This window comes from Siphateles boraxobius, unplaced genomic scaffold, assembly GCF_051911475.1.
Source record: "Siphateles boraxobius isolate OS27281-9 unplaced genomic scaffold, OSU_SipBor_1 41, whole genome shotgun sequence".
NCBI classification, from domain to species: domain Eukaryota; kingdom Metazoa; phylum Chordata; class Actinopteri; order Cypriniformes; family Leuciscidae; genus Siphateles; species Siphateles boraxobius.
Window position 1 is genome coordinate 40,653,973 of NW_027509042.1, and position 18,750 is coordinate 40,672,722.

General features: G+C 36.0%; 2 protein-coding genes across 2 annotated transcripts; one reads left to right on the top strand and one right to left on the bottom strand.

Moving 5' to 3' along the window:
- The first annotated feature begins 658 nt into the window (after positions 1–658).
- Positions 659–10,192, top strand: mtif2 (mitochondrial translational initiation factor 2). Its single transcript, XM_077199726.1, has 14 exons — positions 659–809; positions 1,416–1,563; positions 1,709–1,841; positions 2,541–2,712; positions 2,809–2,969; positions 3,706–3,882; positions 4,082–4,221; positions 5,345–5,469; positions 5,566–5,770; positions 6,684–6,936; positions 7,630–7,770; positions 8,077–8,241; positions 9,638–9,778; positions 9,886–10,192. Exons 2-14 carry the CDS (start codon positions 1,426–1,428, stop codon positions 10,056–10,058), a joined length of 2,124 nt encoding a protein of 707 aa, XP_077055841.1. The 5' UTR covers positions 659–809; positions 1,416–1,425; the 3' UTR covers positions 10,059–10,192.
- Positions 10,193–11,125: 933 nt separating this feature from the next.
- rps27a (ribosomal protein S27a) lies at positions 11,126–13,598 on the bottom strand. The gene is made up of 6 exons (XM_077199727.1): positions 13,524–13,598; positions 13,358–13,422; positions 11,892–11,946; positions 11,727–11,812; positions 11,457–11,588; positions 11,126–11,374 (listed from the first exon to the last, which is right to left on the bottom strand). Exons 2-6 carry the CDS (start codon positions 13,403–13,405, stop codon positions 11,225–11,227), a joined length of 471 nt encoding a protein of 156 aa, XP_077055842.1. The 5' UTR covers positions 13,406–13,422; positions 13,524–13,598; the 3' UTR covers positions 11,126–11,224.
- Between the last annotated feature and the right edge of the window lie 5,152 nt (positions 13,599–18,750).

Consider the following 18,750-nt stretch of genomic DNA (forward strand, 5'->3'; position numbering starts at 1 on the left):
TTGGGTATTACACATGTTTTATTACAAATGAGCATTTTATGCATGTTTACAATTAATATTTCTCGCTTGACTGTGATTGGTTCATCCGGAGCAGCGCTGAGAAAAGTAACAAGTAGGCCTACTTGCTTATTCGAGATTCAAACTGATTCAAGTAACATTTTTGACATGGTTAAAGGTTTTGCATTGCCAAAACATTAAATTAGATACACATTTACACTCATTTTCAAATAATTAAAAAAGTTCAATAAAATAAAAAGTAGCCTATACAATGGTTTCTGAATCAGAATGAGATTGAAAGCTATATGCCAATACACAAGATAATTGTCTTGGTGAAGCGTCCAGTACACAGAAAAAGCTTTTATCAATAAATAAATAAATAAATATAAAACGCATTTAAATAGGCTACAAGAAAAATAAGATGTAGCCCACATATATTAACACAATAGACAAGAAATGCAAATATAAAAAACATGTATATGTAAAAAGATGTTAAAAATATACTGTGTTGGGTATTACACCTTTTTTATTACTAATGTTTCTGAGCATTTTATGCATGCTTACAGTTAAAATAATTTTACGCTTATTCTATTTCTATATGACTGTGTTTTTGGAGCTCCATGGACTCTGTAGATTTTGGCGCCACCGCGAGTTTGTGTGTGTGAACTGCAGTCTGCGCAAACATTGTGGGATACACTGTCATGGCGGCGCCCATACAGCAGAAATGACATCTGACTTGAGATATTATTTGCTTAAAATGATTTTATCTTCTCGTCTCTGCTTTCAATTCTGTTTACTGAATGAATTCAGCGGTGAGTGTATTTTCTTTTGTTTAGTAAGTTTTTTTAAGTAAGCTTCTCACATACAGGAACATAATCTGGTAATCTGCCTTGAGCTACTGTAATATAATGTCAGCATTATATATGGAAAGACACAACAAGTACCTTGGTATTACCATGTTTTCATGATGAAGATGGTGATTATGATGACATTTTTCATGTTAATACGATTTTATTTGAACATAATCATGTACCATTGTAATACATGGTGTTTTTTAACATGGCTCGAGTACCATGGAAATACAATGACAAATAAATATAGTAATCATTCAGTACTATTGCATTTATCAAACTTTCATGGTATAGCATCTATGAACCATGGTATCAAAGTAAAAGTGAGTAATCAACTTTAGTACTATATTCATTTGTTTTTATCATAACATTTGCATAACATAGTTATTTAACTAATACTGCTATTCATGATACCTCTCAACATTTTACCTCTCAGTGTTTTGTCTTCTAAGATATAGTACAATTGTTAATTGTAGTCATTGTACTGACCTTGTCCTGGATCAATGCTATATTTTCATATTCATTGTTCGAATATGAACTGCGAAGCTTTTTTTTAATTCTTATTAGAAAATCTGCAATGAAGCGGATTGCAGGCTTGATTGGCAGGACTGCGTTGTCCTGTTGGCATCATGGGAGTCCACGTCTTCCCCTTGCCGGGGTCCCTGGACCCCCGTCGTCCACCTGTCTTCAGGTCCGACACCTGGCTGCAAAACAGGTCCGCCTCAATGTTGAATGCTTATCAGAAGGGTCACAGCAGTCCCATGCAGATCACAAGATTAATTTCAGATTCCAGATTACAGCACAAAGCAGATTGTTTGGATGCCTTGTGAGCAAAACATGTTGGGTTTGTTTTACTGTAGAATAAGGGCCAATTCAAAGGTGAGAAGTTCAAATCGAAACCAGTGAAGCCAGAGAAACAACAGAAGCAGGAGGTGGAGATCAAACAGAGGATGACTGTGGCTGAACTCGCCAAGGCCATGAATAAAGACATTGGTGAGTGTTGATCTAAATCAGATGAGCTTATGATGGAGTTTCTGTCTCTTCAAGCTATATATATATACATCATGACAACATGTTTTTAAAGAAGAAGTCTCTTATGCTCACTAAGCCTGTGTTTGTTTGATTAAAAATACACAAAAAACAGTGATCTTGTGAAATATCATTACTATTCTTAAAAACTGCTTTCTTTTTTAATACTCTGGAGGTCAAAAGTTTGGAATAATCACCAAGGATGCATTTATTTAAATAATTTAAAAAAAATACAGTAATAACAGTGATATTGTGAAATATCATTACCATTTAAAATAACTGTTTTCTATTTGAATATATTTTAAAATGTAGCCTAATTTATTCCTGTGATGGCTGAATTCTCAGCATCATTACCCTTCAGTGTCACATGATTCTTCAGAAATATAATTTCTAATTCGCTGATTTCTTGCTCAAGAATTTTTTTTTATTATCAATGTTGAAATCAGTTGTGCTGCTTAATACTTTTGTTGAAAGAGTGATGCGTTTCTTCAGATGAATAGAAAGTTCAAAAGAACAGCATTTGATATAAGATAAAAAAATTGTAACATTGTAAAAATGTCTTTACTGAAACTGTTGATCAATTTAGTGCAATTTACTTTCTTTTTCTGAATGTCCCCAAATGGTGATCACGGATGTTATATCTGTATTGTTCCCCCTCTTTAGATCACGTCTATGAAGCCCTGCTCAACACAGAAGTCGATCTGGACGAGTTGGAGCCCGAAACACTGCTGGAGGAGAAATGGATAAAAGAGGCAGTAAAGAGATCGGGAATGAAACACAAATGGGCCAAACTGGTTGAAACCAAAGTCAGAGAAAACAAAGATATCCAGAAAACGTAAGGACGCTTTTAATAATACAGCTGTCTGACTTTTGCATAATCTTCTACATGTATGATTTTGAGAAATTTCTAAAAACCTGTTTGAATTGTCAGGCCTCCCCCAGATCCTGCTCAGTTAGTCCCTCGAGCTCCAGTGGTGACCATCATGGGTCATGTAGACCATGGAAAGACCACCCTCCTGGACAGCCTGAGGAAGAGTCAGATCGCTGCTCAGGAGGCGGGAGGAATCACGCAACACATCGGAGCCTTCCGGGGTACTGAACTCCTCAACATATCACTGCCATTTAGGATTTTCTGATTATTCTCAGAGACCCAGTGTTGCACAATTGCAATGTTTGTATGAAGCAATTAAATAATACCTTGTTTTCACTAAATATGGGTGGAAAATAAGTTGACACTCTGAATTTTGTCACAACAGTTTTATCTATTTACAAAGTAAGTTTTTAGTGATGGGAAAAGGCTTAAAGGGATGGTTCACCCAAAAATTCTGTCAGTAATTACTCACCTTCATGTCGTTCCAAACCTGTAAGACTTTTTTCATCTTCAGAACACAAATGAAAATCTTTTTGAAGAAATCTGAGAGATTACTGTCCCTTTATTGACAGCTACGCAACTACCACTTTGACGCTTCGAAAAACTGATAAAGAGATCGTAAAACTAATCCATATGAATTTTGGTTTTGTCCAAATTTTCTGAAGAGACTTGATCACTTTATATGATACACAGATTGAATTTAGGCTAAAAAAAAATAAGAATGGTAAATTTTGGATTCATGGTGACTAAGGATGTAAAAAAAATAATGAATCATGAATATTAATGCTTGGGTCTCTGTGGGTTAAACTTAAAGACAAAATGCAGATTTCCTTTGAAAACAAGCAATTCTTTCCCAAGATTACAGTATGTACTTTCTTTCAGACAAATTCCATGTTTGGCGTCCTCTGTACCACCAAGTAAAGGACTTTTGCTAAAATGAGTCTTTGTCCTATTCAGTTCAGCTGCCCTCGGGTGAAAAGATCACTTTTCTGGACACACCTGGTCACGCAGCGTTTTCGGCCATGCGTGCGCGTGGAGCCATGGTTACTGATATCGTCATCCTGGTGGTGGCAGCCGATGACGGTGTGATGAAACAGACAATTGAGTCCATACAGCATGCAAAAAAAGCCAAAGGTATTCGCAATTTAAAAATTATTATTAGGCCCTCTCTTTATTTTTGTATTAATTCATTTATATTTATAGTCATTCATTTATTAATTTTGGACTATCTATACATTATTTTATATATATATATAAAATACATTTTGAGATCCAGCTGGAGTTGTTTTGTTTATTGTGTGTATGAAGATTCAATGTGTGTTTTTATCTGCAGTGCCGATCGTTGTCGCTGTGAATAAATGTGATAAACCTCAGGCTGACCCCCACCGTGTGAAAGAGGAGCTTGTAGGACATGATGTAGTCTGTGAGGAGTTTGGTGGGGAAATACAGGCCATCCATGTGTCTGCATTAAAGGTACAGTGGTCCTACCTTATATTTGAACTTCTCTTATGCCACCCTTAAAGTCACCATGAATTTAAAAGTTTTTTGGCTTTTAGTATGAACATGTTAGCCTTACTGTTATCTATATGCTAGTGGGCTCCAAAACAATCACAAAATACACATTTATATAGATATAAGCATTCAAAACTTACAGTCTCTCACTTCCGCCAATATGGATCAATGATTTTGATGACATCACTCTGCACTTCAGCTTCTCATCAGATTTTCTGTCCAATCAAATGCTCTCTAGAACCTGAAGCTCCGCCCCTACATTATAAATAGATGCTAAAGCTGCGGCAGTCATTTGTTCACACATGTAATATTTTCTACATAACACATAGTGCACTAAATAGGGGATAGGGAACGATTCAGACTTTGTAAATATGATTACCATTGGAGAGAATGAAGTTTGGTTTCACGTTAGTGTCACGTGATCCGCCACAGCGCGCACACAGTCTGCTCCGGTCCAGAGACACGACAGCACAGAGAAGGAGCTATTTGATATGTCCCGCCCTCTCTTCTGTTTCAGAAATTATGTCAACACATTGAATAATGCTGGTGTGTTTCAAGGCACTTCAGTGAGCCTTTAAAAATATTTAATGTCCAGAATAAAATGTCACATGATAGCAAAATATCAAACCTAGCAGCAACTTAAGCAAATGCTGTACAAGCTTTTCTCAGAAATCATTTCACCTTTTTGAGCCATTTTTGCTTTGACGGTTAACCAACTGTCAAGGTGATTGATTGTAAATGTATGAAGTTAGTTGACAACCAGTGTCCAAACATTTGTCTTCATTTTGAACAGTATACATTTTTTATCACGTATCTTGAACGAAAATTGGGCTGTATTATATATATATATTTTTTTTTTAATAAATGCCACTTTGATATATTTTAGCGTACAATGCAATAACATTTATACTTTTTTGCCGTGGCTTAGGTGTCTAAATATTTTTGGGGTGTCCGGGGGTTTGTCAGGGTTTATTTTGCTCACTCTCCAATCCATATGTAGTTGTGTGTCGGTGGTACCTCATCACATGATATTGGAATTATTATATGTGAACATGGCAGCATTTAGAGTGTAATTTCTCTTCAGGGGGACAATTTATTAGAGCTGGCCGAAGCCACGGTGGCACTGGCAGAGGTCCTGGAGCTGAAGGGTGACCCCACAGGCCTGGTAGAAGGGACGGTGATCGAGAGCCGCACAGACAGAGGCAAAGGGTGAGTGTAAACAAAACCTGTCCTTACAGTGTACTTTTTATTATATCATATCACTGCCATCAAGGCATCAGTCACATCAGCTGTTGTGTTTCACAGGCCTGTAACCACGGCCATCATCCAGCGCGGCACTCTGAGGAAGGGCTGTACGCTGGTGGCAGGAAAGTGCTGGGCTAAAGTGCGCTTCATGTTTGATGAGCACGATCAGGATGTGTGTGAGGCCGGGCCCAGCATCGCTGTGGAGATCGTGGGTTGGAAAGATCTTCCCTCTGCTGGTGAGGAGATCCTGGAGGTGGAGTCAGAGGTATCCTTAAGCTTGTGTTTTTAAAGAGCCATATTCTACACTTTTGTAGCATTTTTTATCTTAAATGTTATATACTACCGGGCAAAAGTTTGGAATGATTACGATTTTTTTAATCATGTATCGGAAAAAAGTCTCTTATGCTTACCATGTTTACATTTACACAGTAAAAACAGTATTATTGTAAAATATTATTACAATTTAAAAGTACGGTTTTCTATTTGAATATGTTTTCGTCATTACTCGAGTCAGTGTCACATGATCCTTTAAAAATCATTCTAATATGCTGATTTGTTGCTCAAGAACAGAAATCCTATTATTATCAGTTGAAAACAGTTAATTTTGAGGATTATTTGATGAATAGAAAGTTCAAAAGAACAGCATTTATTTGAAATAGAAATCTTTGTGTATCATTATAAATGCCTTTACTGTCACTTTTAATCATTTTAATGCATTATTTCTGAATAAAAGTATTTATTTCCTTTTTTATTTTAATTACCCTAAACTTCTGAATGGTAGTGTATCATAGTTTCTACAAAAAAAGCAGCCCGACTGTTTTCAACATTGATAATATTGCTTCTTGAGCAGCAAATCAGCATATTAGAATGATTTCTGAAGGATCATGTGACACTGAAGACTGGAGTAATGATGCAAAAAAATTAAGCTTTGCCATCACAGGTATAAATTACATTTTAAAATATATTACAATAGAAAACAGTTCATTTAAATTGTAATAATATTTCATAATATTATAGTTTTACTATATTTTTTATCAAATAAATGCAGCCATGGTGACCTTAAGAGTTGACATTTAAAAAATCTTAATGATTGCAAACTTTGGCTGGTATTGCAAATGATATATGTTATGACTGGCTAACCTCCACACTGGCATAGTTCACATAGTTTGTTCTCTTAGCAAAGGGCCCGTGAGGTGGTGGAGTGGCGCAGCTACATGGAAGAGCAGGACAAGCTGAAAGAAGACCAGCAGATCATCGAAGCCAAGCAGAAGCAGCATGACGACAGCTACAAGAGAGAGCGGGAGAGCATGGCCCATCTCTCCTGGAGACAGAGGAGGGCAGCCATGTACCGGGCCAACAAACACAAACTCATCCACCGGGCCAGTGAGAAAACTGACATGGAGGAACTCATGCTGCCCGTCATCATCAAAGGTGAGATGAATGATGATCCTTCATTTCATTAGGGCTGTTGACAATAAGAGCAAGTGAAAATATCTATATCTTTTTTTAATTCTAAATAACCTTTATCGTGCACAGTTCATATATTGCCTAAATTATTTTCATGAAAAATGTAATCTATTTCTCAGTCTCTGAAATGCAACAAAGTTTAATAGGTGGGAAACAGTAATGAAAGCGGCCACAAATCTTCCATAGTGTGACGTACATCCGGGATTCAATCCATTGTTTGGATAGAGGCAGATCTGAATGTAAACTTGAGGTTGATTGTAAGAAAGTAGCAGGGTTCAAGCGGACTAAATGATTGGAGAAGACCGTCATATGTTGTTTTACTAAAAGATGACATTTTGATTAAAAATTATGCTAACACTGATTAGACATCGATTCTACAAACTATAAGTAACTTCGCAACCACATGCCAACTTATTCTACTAACCCTAACCTAACAGTCTACTAATACTCTAATGAGAGCTTACATGTAGTTGCAAAGTTACTTATAGTTAGTAGAATGTCTAATGTGGACCATTAAAATAAAGTGCTACCTTCTATTTCACTGTGACTTACCAGTAATATTATATCATGATGGACAAAATAAAGTTCCTCCCTGTATTATTTTATTCAGAATGCTGAGAGTATATTGTGACCGGCTGCACTCGTCTGATTATTTAGGTGATGTTGACGGCTCAGTGGAGGCTATTTTGAACATCCTGGAAAGTTATGATGCTGATGACCAGTGTCAGTTGGATGTGGTACATTTTGGTGTGGGCGACATCTCAGAAAAAGACATCACCTTGGCAGAGACGTTCTCAGGTAGGCAAGTTGGCGGTGTGGATTAACTCGTTAATTTTGACATCCCTATTTCATTTTTATATATATATAGCCACTCAAAATGTCTATAAATAGAGCAATATGAAAATGGGCAGCTTTTACCAGATATCTAGTGGGATCTTCAAATATTGCCTTTTGCACCGGTGGGCCTAGAAGTTTAAAAGGTTGAGAGCCACTCATTTAGAGCCCTTGAATTGACTGCTACTGTTGTCATTATTTGTTTGCCTTGTTAAAGTGTCAGACTTGGTCATTTTCCTGTATTCTCTCTTTATCTCCATCATTGGTCAGGCATCATATATGGGTTCAATGTTGATGCGAATAAATCGATTCAGCAGATGGCTGCTAAGAAGGACATTCCCTTACGATTACACAGAGTCATCTACAAACTCATAGACGAACTCAAAGACGACTTGAGCAGCAAACTGTCCCCAACCACAGAAGAAAATATCGTTGGTGAGTTTAACTTTAATAACACACATGTTGATTTTAACATTGAACTTTAGTCTATTAAAATCATGTGCTGACAATCATTTACATAATTTGATGTACCTGGTCAAATATTACCGGCCTTTTAAATTGCTTGTCAATCTCTCATTATGATGTTATTATCACCAAATACTGGATTTAATAACTTGTTTTCTTTCAATTGAGACATGTTTTGTATAAAATGATTCATATGCCTCATTGCTCTGAGCTTATGCACCTCAGTGTTTGTGTAAAAAAATCACTCAAGCTTATTCACATCAAAAAACCAAAACGGAGGCACATAAGCTCAGATCAATGAGGCCTACAATCAATCGGCTCCAAAAAGAAATCCAAAACATGTCTTTGTTAAACCATTATAAGCCATGAATCAAGCCAACCAGCCACAAGGTGAATCATATCATTACAAACTTTGATTTGAAGATGAAAATTGGACAAAAATACAAAGGTACAAGACTGTGTGCTTAATGGCTTTAGTGAGGGAAAGAACTACAATCCCATGAAGCATTACGAAGACCATAATCAAATTAATAAAACGCTGGAGAAATGTATAAAAATATTTAAGTGTTTTGAGAGCGTAGGGAAACGGACTCGTCATGTGCAGTGCTTCATGGGAGTGGGCAGAGCTAAAGGGCTCTTTTGTCACGCTTTGCTTGTCTCAACTCTTTGATTGGTGGAAATTTCTGCATCATGGTTAACGTAGTTTTTCACCAAGAATTACACTGTTTAACAGTCATTTTAAATGATGCGCGTTAACAGCTTCATCAGAAGCAAATACCATGGATTAACAACCTCGAAGCTCACGGCAGGTCTGTCTTTAAACGATTAGAGGTTATAGTTAAAAATCAATTTCCTTATTGAGAAATTAAATGGAGTTTTTTTACTTCAGGCACCCGACTGTTGATCTCTTATACCCTGTGTCAGTAAGTCAGTCAAATCAGTAAGTTTTAGTCCAATGAAATAACATCAATATCAACTAGCATTTTTGGGAAAAAGAAAATCTTATCTCGGGTCAAAATGTCCGGAACGGTTTAAGGTTCATTCTTTAGCTCATGAAATGACTAAGCCAACATTTGTGGGTGTACTTCACCAGTCATTTTTCCCTGATGCCCAGGCTCAGATATAATCTATAGATTTTCTTGCATTGATTTTGATCTGTAAAATGAGATTTAAATACCAAAAAATGTGTTAAATAAAGATGAACAAGTGCTTCAGACACATTGGTAACTGAATGCATGATCAATTAGTCAAAATACTTCTGTGATGTGAATGTCAAAGTTCTGCTGATAAGTCATCGAGTAGAACAAACTAGTGTTTTGTATATGAAAAAAGGGGTTATTTTCCCTTGAATGTTTCTTTCCCCCAGGCGAGGCCTCAGTTCTGGCCACGTTTGATGTGACGGTCGGGAAAAAGAAGATCCCAGTGGCTGGCTGTAGAGTTCAGAAGGGCTTTCTGGACAAAAAGATGAAATTTAGACTTATTCGCGGGAGAGATATTCTCTGGGAAGGTAAACCAATGCATCAGTACTGATAAATGCCATGATTATGACATGTTTGACATGTTAAATGCATGCTGTTTGAATTGATTTCTCTCTGCATTTGTTCCCTCCTTCAGGATCCCTGACAACAATGAAACATCTGAAGGATGATGTTCAGACAGTGAAGACAGGCATGGAATGTGGCCTTTCTTTAGATAATGAGGAACTACAATACAAACCCGGGGATGAAATAGTTTGTTACACCGAATCTGAGTTGAAACAGAAAATATCTTGGGATCCAGGATTTTAAGGGACTGCAATTGACACATCAGTATACTGTACTATATACATGTAGTATACATGCGTATGCAAAAACTGTAACTAAATTTGCTATAGCAATCCTACACCATCACCAACAGATAATAAAAAAACAGTGAAATTTGACTGACTTAATTTTGACTCCATATAAGGACTGAACTAAGTGTACATAATGTTTTATAATGTAAATAAAAAATAAGGAAGAGTCATGTTTTCAAAAATTGTTCTTTGGAATGATTATCATGGTGGCTTTTCTTTACAAAGTAAATATTTCAACCTTTATCCCACAATAGAGCTTTCATAATAAAAAGAAACACTTTAACCCACTTAAAGGAGCAAATCAAGATGTGTGTGTGTATATATATATATATATATATATATATATATATATATATATATATGCATACAATACTGGTCAAAGTATTTAAAGATTTTTTTTAATATTTTTGTGATGCAAAACTGATTTTTCAGTATCCTTACTCCAGTATTCCACATAAGACTAACAAATATTCAAAACATTTGACCAGTTGTGTACACAAGTCTCATTTATTGTAGGCAAGGACGAATATTAGGTCACATTTCCTATTAGGTGAATAAGTGTCTTTAACTATGTACTTTCATCAAAAAATAAGTACAATATTTATTGTGATCATATTCTATTGCAAAACACCTTTGCTGCTATTAAGGTGGGCGTCAGGTATGGTTAAGGACAGGTTTGGTGGCATGGGTAAATTTAAGGGAGGGGTCAAGTGTAATTATAAATGTGATTACAGAAATTAGTAACAGCTGTAATTACATACAGGTATTTTTTAAATATACAAGTACAAAGTAAAATCAATTACACAATACGTGCAGAGTATCAAACTTAAATTTTTGTACATAGACTCCTAATATAAAGTGGGATTGAATATTACAAATGCAAAAAGACAACCTCTAAATTATAGTTTGTTACTAAAGTAGTCTGCATGTCCTGTTACCAAGAATCAAAGTTATATTTATTCATGTCAGTGTAATAGGTTAAAAAAAATCAAGTAGTGGTATAAATCAGGAGACGAGAGATTCATTTTTAAATGTGGCAGGCCACAACTTTATTTACAAAGTACAAACTCCAGAACAGAATCTCCTGTGTAACACAGGGCATATTGTCAGGACCGTACTTCACTTGTCCTCTGGTTTGTTGAAGCAGTAAGTCAGGCAGCACTTGCCGCAGTAATGACGGTCAAAGTGGCTGGCCATGAACACCCCGGCTCCACACTCGTCCGCGGGACACTCGCGGCGCAGACGGTGGATCTTGCCGTTCTCATCAACCTGAGGGTCAAGATAGACAACTTAAGAGTTCATACTGACAACCCCCGAAGCAGAACACAATACATGCTGACAGGTCACCTACCTTGTAATATTTAAGCACAGCGAGCTTGACCTTCTTTCTCTTGTGCTTGTTCTTCTTGGGAGTGGTGTAGGACTTCTTCTTCCTCTTCTTAGCACCACCACGCAGTCTCAGCACGAGATGCAGAGTGGACTCCTGGATGAACGAGCGCAATGTTCACTTGGATGCTTTACAGTCCATTACATTATTTGAAAACCTGTGCTGTGCAGTGTGATGAAGATTAAGAACCTATAAATCTGAAAGATCGTTCAGCTTGGATCTTTATTCACTGACCTTCTGAATGTTATAGTCAGACAGGGTGCGTCCATCCTCCAGCTGTTTACCAGCAAAGATCAATCTCTGCTGATCAGGAGGGATTCCTGCATTCAAGACATTTAGCAGTCAGTCTTTGGTCTTCACTTTTAGTTTGTAGTTCACAGCATTGCACACACAACTTACCTTCCTTGTCTTGAATCTTTGCCTTGACATTTTCAATGGTATCAGAGGGCTCAACCTATAAAACATTGAGGCCAATCGAGATTACATAACAGTAAACTGCACTAATGCCTGCTGCGATTTCAGCTATCCTATTCATTACAAATCACACCGTACAACGTGGATCTAATAAACGTGGCTACAAAATGCATGTAGACTGTACGACGACACCTATTGAATCGTAGGCTACGGCACAAGTTTCTATAAAAGAAAACGTCATAAGCATGTATTACTGGTAAACAAATAGAGCAAGATGAATCGCACTTTGGCAATTGTGGTTTATGTCCGCTGAAAAAAAGGAGGTAGTAAAAGAATATAAACGTGGTAATGGCTAGGGAAAAGAGGCCAACTTGGCATGCCAATTTTGTAAACGGAGCTTGAAGTGAGTAGTTTTAGCACAGCGTAGATCAATACGCCATTTCATGTTGCATGTTTATTGGCTAGTAGTAGCAAACATACGGAGTAGCTAACACACTGAGATGATCATGCTAAATTTATGACACTGTCAGAAAATTATCACAGGATATCTTTGGTCGCAAAACCATGACTATGACCATCTTTGAACCTCTCACAAAAATCGCCACGATTGGTCATCTTTCTATGGGACAACCCAAAATCGCACAATGTGTACTGGGCATTAATGCAACAGATATTCAATTAAAATGTAAAAGGAGATCACAAACTGATTTTGTCTGACATTTTTAGTTGTTTTTTTTTCTTTGGTTGAAAGTTAACATCTTTAAATTTAAACTGATACCTATTTTACTTGACGTAAAAAATAAAAGACTAATGCATACACTGCATCTGGCACCTATCATACATTGGTAATGCTTTACAATATGGTATCATTTGTTAATATTAGTTAAATCACTAACAAACATTAACAATTTATAATATATTCTTAGGGCATGATTACGTTAGTTTAAAATCTCCATGTTCGTTCACAGTGCATTAATGTTAACAGATACAACTTTTAACCTTAATTTATTAGTAAATGGTCACACAAACATTAAAATAAATGCTGCCTTAGTGTTGCACAACCTTCCAATAAAGCGTAACCCATACTTTAATGTTAGCTATAAATTATTGGTAACTGTAAATCAGGGGCAATTGTAGTAAAAAAAAATGCTCAACTGATTTGAAATATTCCTTATATTATTATTATTTCTTTAAAACATGAAGTTGTAGACACATTTTCCATTTGTTCCGAGTCTTCTCTAATGTGCCACATGACATAGCATTAGCATTATTTAGGGCTTCCGTAAAACAATAAAAAAATGCATTTGCTTACGTTATTACATTACATATCATATACTATATTATTTAAAGTTCCTAAAATGCAAAATAATTTGGCCTCGCTTAGTCAAACGCTGAAATTAAATCAAATAATAAAGTGTCGAGCTGTCTCGTGCGGCTCATCTGCGCCTCACCTCGAGGGTGATGGTTTTCCCCGTGAGGGTTTTCACGAAAATCTGCATCTTGATGTGCAATCCACCTGTGTATAAAACATATGAATGTTTCTGGATAAAGTTAAATCATATATATAAACAAATATCATATTTATTTCGTTATTATTCGTTCGTGACAGTAACTCACCACCAGCTCTTAGATGGCGGAAACCGAAAAGGGTCCTTCAAACGGTACAATGTGCTCTTCAGCGCTGTAAGGCTGTCCGACGAACTGCCTGAAGGAAATTTTAGGTAGAAAAAAAGTGAGACAGAGACATTATAGATATTTAACCCTTCTGACGATGTTACATTTTAATGTTGTATAGACGCCGTTAATTTACCAAGTGTAAGATATAAATTTATGTGAACAATAACATTTTGAGTTTTCATTATCATAATATAAGTTTGTTTTTTCAGAACAGTTTTGTCTCATAGATTAATAAAAAAAACTCACGATTTTTTTATGAATTGTGTTTTTATTATTATTATTATTAAAAACGAAAACTTTGCTATTAACTGCTTATGTTCTGTTTTAGAATTCATATTTTGTGAATGTGTGATGGGAGAAATACATGTACACCACCAGGGGCGCTTGAACAAAAGTGTTGGCACTGCAAGTTGCTCACCAGAAATGAAAATAGATTCAGTTCATTTCAGTCATGTGATAACTTGATGCATTCGGAATTTCGGGATTTAACTTGCTCAATGCTCGGTCAGTTCTTATGTGAATATTGTGTAATCTTGGTTTTGTAACCACAGGCAACAGCCTTTGCATAACAGGGCTCTTGCTTCATCTCTCATTGCCAAAAATCGAATATTTTTCTCTGCAGAAGCAGATTAAGGAAATTAAGCTCTTTGTTTTAGTGCATCCAGATCTGGATGAGTGTGACGTGTTTTTGAACAGCATGTTCTCATATAGACGTCAGCACACCTTTTGTACCACATAAATATTCCTTTTACACACAAACATGCAATGGTTTTTAACTTAGATGTGAAACAACTGACCCAGCAGGCATGGGTGATTACTGTTGACACTTTAGGTGCTGCATGATGTTATAGAGTTGCACCATGAAGAAGGCAGCCTGTAAACTATGTGTGCCACAACACGAAGTGTTCCAAAAACAGGTCTGTCTCCATCTGTGATGAATGCTTAAGGGGAGGGAGCATACAGAACACAGTTGCAGAGCCAGATCTTGAAGACTTGACATGAGAGAGCAGAGGCCATGCATTCATGAGATCAGATATCTCTGCTTGTGGGAATATAGTCAAAAGATAATGGCAGATAAAAGTTACAATGAGCTGGGATGCATTGCATACTTTCATAAAATGTACACAAATGGCATTGAAGCTGATGATACTTATGGGGTGACAAAATAACTCTGCGAAATAATTTAATTAAATACTCATTTGAGTATTTAACCACTTTAAAGGAATTGATTAATATACATTTATTCAACCTCATGTTGTTTAGAAACCCACGTGCTGTCATTTTTCACATATAACGCAGAATTTTTTAGGAAAAACCTTCAGGGCAGTCACGACAAACCTTCAATGACACCAATTAATATTAGAAAACATTTTATTCATTTTGGGCGTTTATTTTACATGGTAACATGTTTTGTTGGCCTGAAAACGCAAACTTTTGAAAACTGGTGCAAGTTCCAAGTGCAAGTTTTTGAAAATTATTTCGTTATTGTCTGTGTAAACTACAAAAACACGAATTTGTGAGAACATTTACTTCATGAGCATGCTTATCACGTGTTCAGTGTATAGTGTTTCTTTACAAAGTTTCTTTACTAACGCCATCTACTGGCCTGCCATACAAAATAAAGCGTTTTTAGTCATTTTTGTGGATCAGTGTGAACCATAGACTGTACAAAAAAAGTATGAACAAGGATTGTTTTGACAATGTTGACGCCTGTACCTGAAACTTTTCAAAAACGCAAAGGAAAACCTTTTCCGGTTTTAGTATATCATTGTCATGTATACATGCATGTAGGTCTTGAGAAACGTCTACCACAGCTCTTAAATTATCTTTATTCTTCTCTCTGTATTCTGCAGAATACTTAAAATATAGCACATATAGTCTGATTTTAAGGCTCTTCATTATATGCTGTTGACCATGAATCATTGTCTATAAAAAGAGCAGCATGAACATTCTACATTACATTTATGTTCCCCTGAATAATTAGCATATAGGTTTGGAATGAAATTAGTGCAGTGTTATATAGTACAGACCAATGAAGTATTTATCAAGAATTTGAATTATTTTGAATATATTTTCATTTTATTTTTAGTGGATCAGTGTGAATGGGAAGGAGGACATTGATTTCATCTTTATTTCAGTTACCAATATGATTGCAATAGTTTTAGCTAGCAAAAGTACACTGCATGAGACGAATTAATAACAGAATATTCATTCCGTGCGAACATTCATTTTATTTAATCACATTTTTACTTAATCACTTTTTCCCCCTTTTAAAACTTTATTCTTTATAACTTTATAAAAGTTTATTCTCTTTATTTCTATGATATGATGGTTGAACATTTAGTACTGTCTGCAGAAACATCTCAGCAATTATAATGAGTCTGATTTCTGCCAACAAACCAGTTACTGGAGATACCCCCTAAGCCATGATTGGGTCAATGTTATGATTGGGTTGTTTGTACTGTACTCTTAATTATGTTGAAATAGCTGAAGAAGTTCAGATCAGCAGAGTGATAAGAGATTGTTTTCATTGCCAAGTGAAGCCACACCCCTGAGAGTTTAATGCGGTGAAGATCACAGCTCATTGACCTGCAAAACTCAGTAATAAATACCAGCCACATTCTTCTTCCAAATTTGGAATGGCAAACCCACAAAACACCCTGAACAGAAGAAGACTAATTTTACTCCCAAAGAAATCTGAAATATCTTGACACAGAGAGAGAGAGAGAGAGAGAGAGAGAGAGAGAGAGAGAGAGAGAGAGAGAGAGAGAGAGAGAGAGAGAGAGAGAGAGCAAATATTAAACTGATCAGATTTCTATGAGTGGGACGTCTCCTCCCTATAATATCTCTGAAATAATTTACGTTTCAGTAAGCATGACATTTAATAGATTTACATAATAAAATAGTGCTTTCTTGGAAATTTGTTTAATTCAAATTTTCATTAGTTAATCACCAATGTATCGGCTGCAAAGCCTTGTAAATTGAAACAGTATAGCATGACCTTGAGTGCATAAGTTACTTTGATTGCTTCATTAATTCATAGAACACAAATTACAAACCTTAGATGATCAAAAATCCTGTTGATGATTCAGAATGTTTAACAAAGGAAGTTCTGGGAGACTCCCTTTCCCCGCTATAGTATGACTAAGATGATAGAGCTGTGTATGCTGGGAAATAACACGTGCACTGACTAATCATTATAATGGATTTCAAGATAACTGTTATGAATCAGCAACATGAGTGAGATGATTATATTATATTTATTTTAGGGCTGGGCGGTATATCGAGTTTGTACAATATATCGATATTTTTTATCCCCACGATATGGAATGAGGCAATACCGTTTATATCGATACAATAGTTTGATACGAGCACATCTGAAAAATAGCGGAGGACGCAGTGTGAACTCCTGCAGTGAAAGTACATGGTAGCCTACAATTTGTCCTAAACATGACACAAGCTTATATTAAGCGCTTTAAAATAACTGGTAAGATATAGTTAACAAGTTTAAAGCAGCTTGCCATGTCAGATGCTCTGACAGAAACTGTTGCTGACTGACAGATAAATACTTGCGCTGTTTATGCGTTTGAGACGTGGTGGTTTCCTCAGTGCTTAACTTACATTTCACAGGTATATTCTCCATCTGTAAATGTTAGAAAATCAAACAAATATGTCCATTTCACTGTCAGGAGAGGACGAGCTTCTGCAAGTGAATCTCCGCTAAAATTCAAGCTTCCGTTAATGAGCGCCGCCGCGCGCATGCGCGCCAAACAGACAAGGACAATAGAATAGTAGCGCAATAATTCTGACTAAAATATACATAGGCTATTGCTAAAATATTTGTTGTTGGAGACAATAAATGTGCCATATGTGGAATTTTAAACCTACAAGTATATTTTTATGAAAGTGACCATTATAATGGTAGCCTAATCAAATGCAGGCTAATATAATTAGTTTGTGCTTTTGTTTTAATTTTAATTTTAGCCTTTAGTCATTTTAAAAACAAAAGAATTATATTTGTTTTTAGTTTGTAATGTTACAATGTAATGTGATTTTAACCACCTTTTTGCACATAATATATTGCAATGCCTACATTACATTCATATTTGTTTCCATATCCTTCAATATCAACATGGTTTGGATATCATTGAGCAGGATGTTAAATTTTTTTTTTAAAATAAATACAGATTTTCTTTATGCAAATAGAAAAACGTAGAAAGTACCGAGATATATATCGTATATCGCCATTTAACCAAAAAATACTGAGATATGATTTTTTGGCCAAATCGCCCTACCCTAATTTATTTAATATTTTCTTTTACAGACGTTAATATGGATTATGGCTTGTGTTTGGCAAAATCCGGTCCCACTTTATATTAAGTGGCTTTAAGTACTATGTACTTCAAAAAAATAAGTATAATGTACTTATTGTGTTGATGTTGTATTGTAAAACACTTGTGCTGCTATTGAGATGTCATACTGGTAAGGTTAGGGACAGGTGTGGTGGTATGGGTCGGTTTAAGGGTGGGTTAAGGTGTAAGGGAAGGGTCAACTGTGTAATTACAAATGCAATTACATAAATCAATTACCGCTGTAATTACATGTAGGTATTTTCAAAATAGAAGTACAATGTAAAAACATGTTTGTACACAATAAGTCCATTGTATCAAATTATTACTTTCCATGTAAGTACATAGTAAAAGCCACTTAATATAAAGTGGGACCCAAAATCCTAAGAACTCACCCATAGATGATGTATATCAAACATCTCTACGATTAATCGATCAATAGAGGAGAAGGGCCAGTATGCAGTCAGCACAGCATGACTCACTGCAGCACAAAGACCCCTCAGAACTGGTTTGGCACTTTGCTTCCCCAATGACAATGGAGACTGCAGTATCTGGAGAGGACAAACTATCCCTCAAATCTGCCTTTGTCTCCTTTTCACACCGAGGACAGACAATGACATCTGCCCAGCAGACATGCACTGACTCACCAGAATCTGCAGGAAGACTTAAAAGATCAACTTAATGTGCTTAAACAGCTGATGATCAATTTATAGCTCATAAATTGTGCTGCTTTTGCCCATAAGTAGTAGTACTTTATTGATATAGTTGGGAAATCCCTTTTGCTTAGGGTTAGTGGTTTTAAGTGCACACATTTTTCA